Source organism: Dryobates pubescens, chromosome 27, assembly GCF_014839835.1.
Source record: "Dryobates pubescens isolate bDryPub1 chromosome 27, bDryPub1.pri, whole genome shotgun sequence".
NCBI lineage: Eukaryota > Metazoa > Chordata > Aves > Piciformes > Picidae > Dryobates > Dryobates pubescens.
Genome location: NC_071638.1, coordinates 10,627,433 through 10,640,133, shown reverse-complemented (window position 1 = coordinate 10,640,133; position 12,701 = coordinate 10,627,433). Strand labels below are relative to the sequence as shown.

General features: G+C 46.9%; 1 protein-coding gene across 7 annotated transcripts in view; it reads right to left on the bottom strand.

Moving 5' to 3' along the window:
* NAV3 (neuron navigator 3) overlaps window positions 1-12,701 on the bottom strand; it is a 451,810-nt gene that overhangs the window by 108,337 nt on the left and 330,772 nt on the right. For all 7 annotated transcript variants that reach the window (XM_054173934.1, XM_054173935.1, XM_054173930.1 and 4 more), the window contains 3 exons: window positions 9,318-9,426; window positions 7,779-8,162; window positions 2,292-2,411 (listed from right to left, as the gene is read on the bottom strand). In XM_054173934.1, coding sequence (XP_054029909.1) covers window positions 2,292-2,411; window positions 7,779-8,162; window positions 9,318-9,426 — 613 coding nt within the window. The remainder of the gene's footprint in view (window positions 1-2,291; window positions 2,412-7,778; window positions 8,163-9,317; window positions 9,427-12,701) is intronic.

Genomic DNA, 12,701 nt, shown 5'->3' with positions numbered 1-12,701 from the left:
AAAATGTATGTGGTTCACAGTATCACTGTATCACTAAGGTTGGAAGAGACGTCAAAGATCGAGTCCAACCTGTCACCACAGACCTCATGACTAGACCATGGCACCAAGTGCCACATCCAATCCCCTCTTGAACCCCTCCAGGGATGGTGACTCCACCACCTCCCTGGGCAGCACATTTCAATGACGAATGACTCGGTGAAGAACTTTCTCCTCACCTCCAGCCTCAACTTCCCCTGGCACAGATTGAGACTGTGTGCTCTTGTTCTGGTGCTGGTTGCCTGGGAGAAGAGACCAACCCCTTCCTGGCTACAACCACCTTTCAGGTAGTTGTAGAGAGCAATGAGGTCACCACTGAGTCTCCTCTTCTCCAGGCTAAACAATCCCAGCTCCCTCAGCCTCTCCTCACAGGGCTGTGCTCAAGGCCTCTCCCCAGCCTTGTTGCCCTTCTCTGGACACATTCAAGTGTCTCAATGTCCTTCTTCAACTGAGTGGCTCAGAACTGGACACAGGACTCAAGGTGCGTCCTAACCAATGCAGAGTCCAGGGGCACAATGACTTCCCTGCTCCTGCTGGCCACACTATTCCTAATGCAGGCCAGGAGGCCATTGGCCTTCTTGGCCACCTGGGCACACTGCTGGCTCATGTTTAGGTGGCTGTCAATCAGCACCCCCAGGTCCCTCTCTGTTTGGCAGCTCTCCAGCCACTCTGACCCCAGCCTGTAGCTCTGCATGGGGTTGTTGTGGCCAAAGTGCAGCACCTGGCACTTGGACTTGTTGAATGCCATCCTGTTGGACTCTGCCCATCTGTCCAGTTGGTTCAAACCCTTGGTATGAATAGTACCTGGTGGGAAGAGCTCTAAAAACCTCACTCCCAGGTATAAAAGAGATATAGAAACATATAAAAATGTGGCTCTAGTGGCATTCACTCCCTTTAATTACATGACTCCCAGCCTCTAAATTTTCTACCCTCTTTCCCACTTTGAGTTTAAGGTTCTTGTTCCCACATAGAAAGCTCCACAAATGTCCTTCCTGCCCACATCTCATTTGTGATTTTCTCCTTCTGTTCCTGCCTGAGTTCTACCCAAATGATTTTCTTTAACTCCTGCTGCACACTTTGATCTTTGCATCACATCAGTGCCTGCATTCCAAGGAACTGAGCCCTGTTCATTGCAGTTACCATCTAAAATTGGCTTTTTCTGCAAGGTCCACAAAAGCTCATTCCAGTCAAAGCAAGCTTCTTTTTTAAGCAACTGGTTCTCTAGGTGGTAATTATCTTCTTCATCCTGACACATTGCAGGCACTCTTTGACCAATGCGGACTACCCCTGACCTGGGTCACAGGCATGTTTCTACCAGGAAATGGTGAAAATTAAGAAGTATACCATACCCAGGTTAATATCCTAGAACTTCTTCAACTAATTTACTGGGTTTGTAAAACTAAAGCCTCTCCATGAACATTTTTCCCTTTCCTGATTAAATATACTTCCCCTTCCCCCTGCCTTTTATTTTTTTGTGTGTCTTTAAAGGGAACTCATTTTTAAAAAGATGGGATGAAATCAATTCCCTAAACCCAAACCCTGCCAAATTTCACAGCTGCTCCTTATCTCTGTGATGGTCTGACCAAAACCCTCGCAGCTAGAAGCAATAAGTTCTGCAAATGTTGGGTTATGAATTTTCACTTCTTAGACAAGCTACCAATATGAATCTGCTTTAAGCTCAAGGAGAAGAAACAGAAAACCTTTGCCTGATCTGCAGAAGGACCAGTGGGAGTGCACTTTTAGGCTCACAGACAAGTGTGAGACAGGGTTGTTGCTTTTGTCACACTGCATAGACAAAGGAATATTACCCTAATTCTTGCTTCCCACTGCTCAAGGTTACTGCTTTCTTCTGACACTCACAGAGGGCAAAAGGGGTAAAGATGATCAGGGTTCTTGTTCCAGCCAACCCCAAGGATATGTTCTGACATGGAAGCACATGCTTTCTGATGGCTAGAGAGCAAGTGTATTCTTCCTGCACCCATCATGTGACAAAGGGATCTGTAAAAATCATGTCCCATTTCAGGGATTCAAGATTGCAAGTAGGGTCTGAGCTTCTCTTATACCTTTAACAATATTTTTTCCCCTTCCCATGTGAGAAATCTACTATTTATCCCCTTCATTGTGTATTCTCAGAAGCCTAGCAGTTTCCTCAGAAGCTTGCTTTCTCTTGCTGTTTCTTAAGAACAAAATGGAGATGAAGGATGAAAAATATTTGTAAAGCTCAGATAGCTTTTTCCTCAGCACAGCTTTGTTACCTGTCTGCATCCACAGTCACGTCATGAACCCCTCTCTGAATGATGTCTCGAGATGCAGTTAGGTCTGGGATCCGGTTCAGACTTCTTGTATATAAGTTGAGTCCTCCATCTGTCATGTACCTGAAAATAAATGTCTGGTCAGTCAGAGGGAAAGGCAGCCATCTGGCAAACACATTTCACTTGAAAGCTAATGGGGTGTGGAATTCAAATGCTTAAGATAGGGGCTGGCATATTAGACAGTAGGCTTATACTAAATAGGCTTATTCTATGTGCTCTGTTCATGGAATCATAGAACAGTCTGGGTTGGAAGGGACCCCCAAAGGTCATCCAGTCCAACCCCTTCTCCAGCCAGCAAGGGCATCCTCAACTAGATCAGGCTGCCCTAAAAATAAAGATACAACTCAGTTCAGGGAGATCAGACAATATGCCTGTTTCCTAGCATCATTTACCTTTTGTCTGTGACGGTTTACAAGCCAACCTGTTCTACTAAAAATCTGTTTAGACCAAAGTCCTTAACTATCTTTTAAAATTTTAAGTACTCCTGTGTCAAGGAATAGCACCAGATGAAAGAATCATAGAATGGTCTGGGCCAGAAGGGACATTCAAAGGTCATCCAGCCTGACCTCCTTCCCCAGTCTGTAGGGACATCCTCAACCAGACATGGCTGCTCAGGGTTGCCCAAATCCAGAGGGAGAGGGAGAGGGAGAGGGAGAGGGAGAGGGAGAGGGAGAGGGAGAGGGAGAGGGAGAGGGAGAGGGAGAGGGAGAGGGAGAGGGAGAGGGAGAGGGAGAGGGAGAGGGAGAGGGAGAGGGAGAGGGAGAGGGAGAGGGAGAGGGAGAGGGAGAGGGAGAGGGAGAGGGAGAGGGAGAGGGAGAGGGAGAGGGAGAGGGAGAGGGAGAGGGAGAGGGAGGGGAGGAGAGGAGAGAGAATAATTAGCATTCATTTAAATGAGAACAAAAATTGAGAAGCCAATTCCATAGTCCCTGCTAGGATGCAGTTATTCAGGTATGTCAGAGATATCCACTGAAGAGCTTAAAATGATATTTAATAATATGTTTCTCTCTGTATTCCTTTTGCTTGATTCCCATCACTTTACATTCTAATGAGTGACTAATGAAGCAAACAATGAGTACAGTGCTGCTTACTCACCAGAAAACCATTAAAAGTTCCTGAATTGCAAGCAGCAGCTATGATTTTTGTAATGTCTACCTCCAAGGGAGTTATCTCTATGAGAGGTCCTGGTGCTTATGACTGAGCAGTACCACAAGCCTGTTCTACTCCCAGGACTTGTTCATTATTTTCTCAAAGGTCCTTTCATTAAATTGTCTTTTATTCATTAAATTAGAATAATAGAATCATAGAATTGTTAGGGTTGATCACAGCCACATCCAGCCTGGCCTGAAAAACCTCCAGGCATGAGGCTTCCACCACCTCCCTGGGTAACCTGCGCCGGTCTCTCAACACCCTCATGGGGAACAAATTCTTCCTAACATCCAATCTCAATCTACCCATTTCCAGTTTTGCTCCATCCCCCCCAGTCCTATCACAACCTGACACCCTCAAAAGTCCCTCCCCAGCTTTCTTGGAGCCCTCTTCAGATCCTGGAAGGCCACAAGAAGGTCTCCTCAGAGCCTTCTCTTCTCCAGACTGAACAACTCCAACTCCCTCAGTCTGTCCTCATAGGACAGGAGTTAATTAAATTGGCCTCTTGTCCTAGAGGCTGAGTAGAGATCTTACTGCTCTCTACAGCTGCCTGAGAGGAGGTTGGAGTGAGGCTGGTGTTGGTCTCTTCTCCCAAGAAAGCAGCAATAGGACAAGAGGAAATGGGTTTGAGTTGTGCCAGGGGATGGTTAGGTTGGACATGAGGAAAAACTTCTTGAGTGAGAGGGTGGTGAGGGGTTGGAACAGACTGCCCAGGGAGGTGGTGGAATTGCCATCCCTAGGGGTGTTCAAGAAGCTGTAGATGTGGTGCTTCAGGAGATGGTTCAGTGGTCATGGTAGCTGGGATGTGGTTGGACTTAATGATCTTAAAGGTCTTTCCCAACCGTCACAATTCTATGATTCTGTGATTGTCTTGTAGTTTTTGGTAACTCTGGTGTAGCAACTTAGTACAGAGCTTATTTGTGGAAGTATGCAAAAGCACAGAGATATTCATGTGCAGAAGGAAAAATGATTGGTAAGCCTCAGTGACCCTACTCAAAGCAAAATTACAGGCTCACTGAAATAAGTATAGTCCCAATGCTAGCATGATGGCTCAAACGATCTACTGGAGTTCACTTTCAGTTCCAACAAGCTTTAACACCAGTCCTCCCTGAGCCATGAAATGGTGACAATCAAACCCATCTTTCAGCTGAAGCACGTGTTCAAGCACACAGGCATTTAACAAGCCCCCCGGCACGAGCCAAGGTGCTCACACACTGCTGCTGCTCCAGATGTTCCGCTGGCCCTCTCCTTGTGGTTCCTTCTGGGAGCTGATTTAATTGAGAACAGCTGTCCCACAGACCTTGGAGCTAATACAGCAGTCTGGTAGCAACCAGCCTCGCCCTCTCCAGTGCAGGGGGGTGAACAGATGCAGAGTTTGAGAACAAAGATGCAGTAGGGCAGTCCTGCACTGCAGGTATGTTTGAGATGGCAGCGTGTCCTGGGGTGCAATCTGGATCACAGAATCACAGAATTATTGAGGCCAGAAAAGACCTCTGAGATCATCAAGTCCAGCCTATGACCTACCTGCCAGCAGCACATCAGCTAAACCCTGCCACCAAGTGCCACAGCCAACCTTGTCCTAAAGACCTCCAGGGGTGGTGACTGCACCACCTCCCTGGGCAGGCCATCCCAGTGCCTGATCAGCCTTTCTGTCAGGAAGTGCTTCCTACATCCAACCTAAACCTCCCCTGGCACAGCTTCAGGCCATGCCCTCTTGTCCTGTCACAAGTCGCCTTGGAGAGGAGCCTGACCCCCACCTGACTACAACTTCCTTTTAAGCAGTCATAGAGAGTGATTAGGTCGCCTCTAGGTGTAGGTCTCCTCCTCTCCAGGCTGAACAACCCCAGAATGCAGCCTCAAGTGCATTTAAACACAAAGGGCTGGTTTGCATGTTTTTAACTGAACTCTGAAGCGTTTCATGCACTGGCAAGCTCTGGCCTGCAGCTCAGCAAAAGATTCCTGGAACCTTGCTTTCTAGAGTCTGCAGGAGGTTACTTCCCATTTGTTTTCAAAGGCACAGGAATGGTCACACTTACACACTAGACTGATCCCTTCATTAAAGACAAAATGTAGACTTCAGCAGAGACTATTGAGCTAGAGGTGAAATATGCAGTATCCAAGGCTCTGGAACTGCATATCAAATTTAGCTGTGGTGTGAATGCAATCCTGACTATATGGTTTTTTTTTTCCCCTCTATAAGTAAGGCCTGAATGGACAGACTTAAAAAATTGCAACAGGCCTTCCTCACGCTAATTTCTAATTACTGCTTCACTCCTGTCCCCAAGTGCTTAAAGTAATTAAACTGATAATGGAAAAGGCATAAAGCAGATAAGACTTTACGTGCCTCACTGAATCCTGAAATTTCAGAGCTTATTAACTTGTTTTTAACATTTACCACACCTAAAATGTTAACTGAGCACATTGCAACTTACTGTCTGTTGAATCATCCTTATTACAGATGCACAGAACAGTCACACAAGATTACTCTATTCATCCTCTAATGTGATAAGCTAATTAATACCACTCATCAGGCACTGTAAAGGACTCCCCTCTCTCTCTCTTTTTTTCCTAAATTAAACTCATGGATTTGTCAAAGGCAGCATTTATATTTCCTTTATGATAAAAGGTCTTCAGACTCTAAAGTACTACACTTTCCATATATCATTTCTCTGTTCTAGCACAGATGAATATGGCATCCTACTTGACAGCCATTCACGCTGTGCTGGGGTCAACCTTGTCAGCAGTGCTCCATTCACAGATCACTGAAACAGGGCACCAGGGGGATGGAAGAAGATGTCTCCTTTATAGTTATGCTTTGTCTAGCAATCTATCTTTGGATGGTGCTTGAGGTGAGACACTATTCCAGAGAGAGCTTTGATCACAGACTTGAACGTGCTCTAAGCAACATACCATATCCAATTTAATCAGCTGCCATTCCCTAATCATAGGATCATTGGATGTTAGGGGCTGGAAGGGACCTTCAGAGATCATTGAGTCCAACCCCCCTGCCAGAGCAAGACAATAGGATCTATCAGAGGTCACACAGGAATGCATCCAGATAGGTTTGGAAAGTATCTAGAGAAGGAGACTCCACAACCTCTCTGGGCAGCCTGCTCCAGGGCTCTGTGACCCTCACAGTCAAGAAGTTCCTCCTCATGTGGAGGTGGAACCTCCTGTGCTGGACTTTCTATCTATTGTCCCTTGTCCTATCCCAGGGTGCAACTGAGCAGAGCCTGTCCCCTTCCTGACCCCCAGCCCTCAGATATGTATAAACATTGGTTAAATCCCCACTTAGTCTTCTCTTTTCCAGACTGAACAGCCCCAGGGCTCTCAGCTCATGTGGTTGTATAGCTGTCTTGTATAGCTTGTCTCCTCTAGCTTGTCAAGAGGGGACAAAGAGCTGACTCAAAGGTACAGAGAGGTCCTGTGCTGTTGTTATGCACTATATATATATATATATATATATGTAAATACACTCTGTACATGTTAATTGCCTTTTATACTGCTTATATTTAGTTTATTTTGTAAATACAATTCCATTTTTACTTCCAAGCTCTGAGTGTGGTGAGATTTGCTCCCTGATTTCTGATAAATAAGTGTGGTGGGTTGAAAATTCCCCCACCAACATTAAACCTGCCAGACCATAGCCTAAAATAATAAGTTGCTGGGGGGGGTGGGGTGGGTAGGGGAGAATCTAATTCAACCCATAACAAATCTTAAGGCAACTTCCACTATGACAGAGTGTGGTAGTTTCAGGCTATGGCTTTAAAATTTTTCACAGATCTTGAAGAGAAAAGCAGTAAAATGTAAATAAATCATTATTAGCTGTAAAAAGGAAAATAAAGATAATTCTAAACAATTCCATTGGAGAGATAAGGAACTTAAACTGGTTGTACCAAAATAATTACTTCTTCTCCCTTCTTCGCTCGGGAGAGATTATTAACCTGCTTCTGCTTGACCTTGGCTGCATTGTTTTGGTTAACAGCAATGTTCTCTGCTCCCTTCTCTTCTCCCTTCTGTACAGCATGGGTAGAGGGGGAAGCAGAAAAGGAGAAGCTAGTAGCTTCTTGCTGTTTATCAATTGTAAATCCCTGTCAATATTGTAACTCCTGGGTATTTTGTTCACATTCATTGCATTCCGTTGCAGACTGTAGTTTTGCCTGCTTCCATTTGCTTCCAGGTGGGCTGGCAAAGTTAATGTTGGGGGGGAAATTTCAACCCACCACACAGAACCTGTTACAAAACTCCTGCGCTAGTTCAAACAGGGCAAAAGTGTTCACTTACCCACTGTTGATGTCATCAGCCCTGAGGCTTTTCCCCAGGATGTCCCCGTCGCTCATGTAGCCACCGACATCCACTTCCGAGCCCATGTCCAGATCACCGCCGCCCTTCTCACTCATGTCCAGCTGGGAGATGTTCCCAAGCCGAGAGACAGCTGCTCGGCGCAGGGGGGTGGTGTACATGAAGCGGGAGGGGTCTGTGTGCATGAAGCGACTCGCGCCGCTGCGAGGGTACCCAGCGCCCAGGGAAGGGGCATCTCCCGCCTGCAGCCGGGGGCTGGCCTGCCCCAGCCGCCACGTCACCGGCGTGGATCGGCCTGTCAGGCTAGGGATGCTTCTCCCGTTCACCTCTGTCGTCACAGTGCTGTCAAAGGTTGTCTCCAAGGTGCTGCCAAGGAAAAGGGGGAAGTCACTGAACTCTGCTTTGTCTGCTCCAGAGGAGCAAGGAGAAGCAAAGGCTGGAAGAATGCAGATCCTATTCAAAAGGTCTCCGTGTGCACGTTTCTCCATGCACACACCTGTGCTTGTGTCTACAACAGCCCTGACTTCCAAAATAGAACCATAGGGGTAGGGTTGGAAGGGACGTGAAGGATCATCCAGTTCCAACGACCCTGCCATGGACAGGGACACCTCACACTACAGCAGGTTGCTCACAGCCACATCCAGCCTGGCCTGAAAAACCTCCAGGGATGAGGCTTCCACCACCTCCCTGGGCAATCTGTGCCAGTCTCTCACCACCCTCATGGGGAAAAACTTCTTCCTAACATCCAATCTGAATCTACCCACTTCTAGGTTTTTTCCATTCCACCCAGTCCTATCACTCCCTGACACCCTCAAAAGTCCCTCCACAGCTTTCTTGGAGCCCCCTTCAGATACTGCAATGCCACAAGGAGGAGCCTTCTCTCCAGACTGCACAGCCCCAACTCTCTCAGTCTGTCTCCATAGCAGAGCAGCTCCAGCCCTCTGCTCATCCTCATGGCCCTTCTCTGGACACCTTCCAGCACCTCCAGATCCTTCCTGGAACAGAGGCTCCAGAACTGGACACAGAGCTGCAGGTGGGGTCACAGCAGAGTGGAGCAGAGGGCGAGAATCCCCTCCCTGGCCCTACTGGCCACACTTCTCTTGCTGCAGCCCAGGCTCTGCTTGGCTCTCTGGGCTGCAAGTGCTCACTGCTGGCTCCTGTTGAGATTCTCATCCCCCAGCACCCCCAGGTCCTTTTCTTCAGGGCTGCCCAGCCTATATCAGTGCTTGAGATTGCCTCGACCCAGCTGCAGACCTTGCTCTTGGTCTAGTTGAACCTAAACCAAATCTTATAGGAACCTAAGTAGATGCATATGAAGCAATAACCATCTTCCTGAATGATTGTATAAGACACTTTGACAGTAGAGGATATTAAAGTCATCTTTAAGTTGTTGAGTCAGTCTGGCTAACAGTATGGTTAGTGTCATAGCTAATTTTCCCCTGCAAGTCTCTAATTCATTCAGCAACTAGCAATACTCTCCTACAGTTCACATTTTTAGCAGTCTACACAAAATCGATGTACCTGTGGCTTATCTGTGTCCCTCTAAGGCTGGACATAGTTTCCTCCAAATTCTGCCTCAGGTCTGCTATGTTCTTTACAGTTCTCATTCTTCTTGTTTCAGGGTCTTCCCCTGGAAGAAAACAGCGAAACCAACATCAACTCAGTTCCACGAGTATGTAAGGCTGAATCAAGTGCAGCTGAGAATGCACAGAATAGACCTGCCTCTGTAACCTTTTAACAAACAAAGCCTCATCCTTTCAGTAAGAAAACACACAGATGATTATAAATAACAGACAGTATGCACAAAAAAAAACCACCCCTCAAAAAGCTCTGGCAAAGTGTTCCTCCTAGGGCCCAGATCTGTTAAGGAAACACAGATTTACAGTGTTGGGATTTTTATCCTCTCTAATCAAGGAATGATGCAGCCAAGACCACTTGATACATTGCACGACCTCCTTTTGCCTCCTTGACATTTTACATGACTTGGTAGGACATAACACCACAGATCTGGAGAGAATTGGGATATTGAAAAGATATTGTTGAAAAGAGTTGTTACAACAACTCTTCAGTATGCACTTGACAGCTAGGATATTCCACAGAATCACAGAATGTTAGGGGCTGGATGGGACCTCAAAAGCTCATCCAGTCCAACCCCCTGCCAGAGCAGGAGCACCTAGAGCACATCACACTGGAACACATCCAGGCAGGGCTTGAATACCTCCAGAGAGGGAGACTCCACAATCCCTCTGGGCAGCCTCTTCCAGGGTCTGTCACCCTCACACGGAAAAAAAATTCTTCCTCCTGTTTCCATGGAACTTCCTCTGCCTCAGCTTCCACCACTGCCCCGTGTGCTGGCATTGGGCATCACCCAGCAGAGCCTGGCTCCAGCCTCTAGGCACTCACCCTGCACATCTCTCTCAACAGCAATGAGGTCACCTCTCAGGCTCCTCCTCTCCAAGCTACAGAGCCCTCAGCTCCCTCAGGCTCTCCTCCTAAGGAAGATCTTCCACTGCCTTCATCATCTTTGTGGCTCTGCGCTGGACTCTTTCAAGCAGTTCCCTGAGGTCCTTCCTGAACTGAGGGGCCCAGAACTGGACACAATACTCCAGATGCAGCCTCAGCAGGGCAGAGTAGAGGGGGAGGAGAACCTCTCTCAACCTACTAACCACAGCCCTCCTAATCCACCTTAGGATGCCATTGGCCTTCTTGGCCACAAGAACACATTGCTGGCTCATGGTCAACCTCCCATCCACCAGGACCCCCAGGTCCTTTTCCCCTCCACTGCTCTCCAGCAGCTCAGTCCCCAACCTATACTGCTCCATGGGGTTCTTCTTTCCCAGGTGCAAGACTCTCCTCTTGCCTTTGTTGAACTTCATTCAATTTCTCCCTGCCTAGTTCTCAGCCTGTCTAGTCTGGCTGAATAGCAGCAAAACACTCCTGTGTCAGCCACTCCACCCAGCTTGGTGTCCTCAGCAAACTTGCTGCCAGTACTCTCTGTGCCCTCATCCAGGTCATTGATGAATACATTGAACAGTTCTGGTCCCAGTACTGGCCCCTGAGGGACTCCACTAGACACAGGCCTCCAACTAGACTCTGTCTTCATTGACCACAACCCTCTGACTTCTTTTCTTTAACCAGTTCACATCCACCTCACTACCTCATCTTCCAGACCACACTGCCTCTGTTTAGTTGCAAAGCACTCTTTAAGTTAGGCACTTAATAAGGCATCTTCCCTGAACTGTAATGCTCTCCTGAATGGGGAGATTATTCTTCACAGTTTTGACAAGAGGGTGAAGCCTTAGAGCCCACTGACAAACTGAGTTGTTACTATACTTTCTTCAGGTCCTATGGCCCAAATACTCTGCAGGAAGTTAAGAACAATCCAAACCTTTGACATTATGCTCCAGAAATACACACTTTGTTTCTTCCCTGATAGGCCAGTGATGCATGGCACTAGTCAATGTACCTTGCAGCTGTGGTTTAGTGTCAAGACAGCTTTCAAAGCAATGCCATTTTGAGGGTTTCCTATCTACTCTGCATCAGTTGTCTTCTGTCTTCTTTGCTGCAGCCAAACAGTCCTTCAGGAACTGCTGTTTGCTTGTCTGTTTGATCACTCCCAATAAATTCTGCAGTAGTTTAATGATCCAGCAGTCCATAAATCTCTGGGTTGGCATCATTGAACTGACAGTGGGATCAGCACCCAGACAAGGTGAAGACAAAACTGGGGATACAAGTTCAGCACTGCTGCCAAGCTCTCCATTTTCTCCAGCCACAACCTGAAGGCATGTCAATTCACATAACTGCTCCTCCAAATGAACTACCTGTGTGCATTTTAGAATCATAGAATGGTCTGGGCCAGAAGGCACCTCCAAGGGTCATCCAGGCCAACCTCCACACAGTCAGGAGGGACATGCCCAACTAGATCAGGTTGCCCAGGGCCTCGTTGAGCCTAACCTTGAATATCTCCAGGTATATGGCCTCAACCACCTCCTTGGGTAACATCTTCCAGTGTTCCACCACCCTGTTATGAAGAAATTCTTCCCTGTGAGGGTGGTGAGAGACTGGCACAGGTTGCCCAGGGAGGTGGTGGAAGCCTCAACCCTGGAGGTTGTTCAGGCCAGGCTGGATGTGGCTGTGAGCAACCTGCTGTAGTGTGAGGTGTCCCTGCCCATGGCAGCGGGGTTGGAACTGGCTGATCCTTGAGGTCCCTTCCAACCCTGACAGTTCTATGATTGTATTTGAAGAACTGAATTTAAATCATATGTGCAGAGACTTTGCCCTTTCCTTCCTTGTTTATCCTTGTCAGCTGTCCTTTGCTGTATGTTAACACTGCAACTTCTTGCAGCAAAAAAATAACAGCAGCTGTCTTTTTTAATATCTCTGGTACAGTAAATAGCATAACAAAGCCTTAAGGTATAATTCCAATACAAATAAAGGGGAAAAGTACACACACACATATATATGGCAAACTGCCAAAATATTTCTTTTGCAGAGAAGAGCATTTCCCTTTCAGTCAATTTGTACCATTATAATGGTGTTACTCTGTCCTTGGAAGGTGAAAAGTTTGAGGTCTAATCTTTTTTTCATCTCTCAGTGACACAAAGGGTAATTTTAAAAAAAGGAAAAAAAAAAATACAGCTGGAGTTTAGTGATCTTAGAATGCTACATAGTACTACATACAAATCCCTCCTAATTGCAGCTGTTGGACCCTTCTCTTAAGGTGGTACCAATGGACTGAGACTGTTCCACAGCTGAAGAAACAAGAGAGCTACACACCATGATAGAGGAATTTTCTCCTCTGAGTGCAGTATCCTCAGGCTCAACTTTCAGGACAGCACTGTGGCTCCTCACCTACATCAAGCATCCTCCCATACAGACTAGACTAGACTAGACTAGACTAGACTA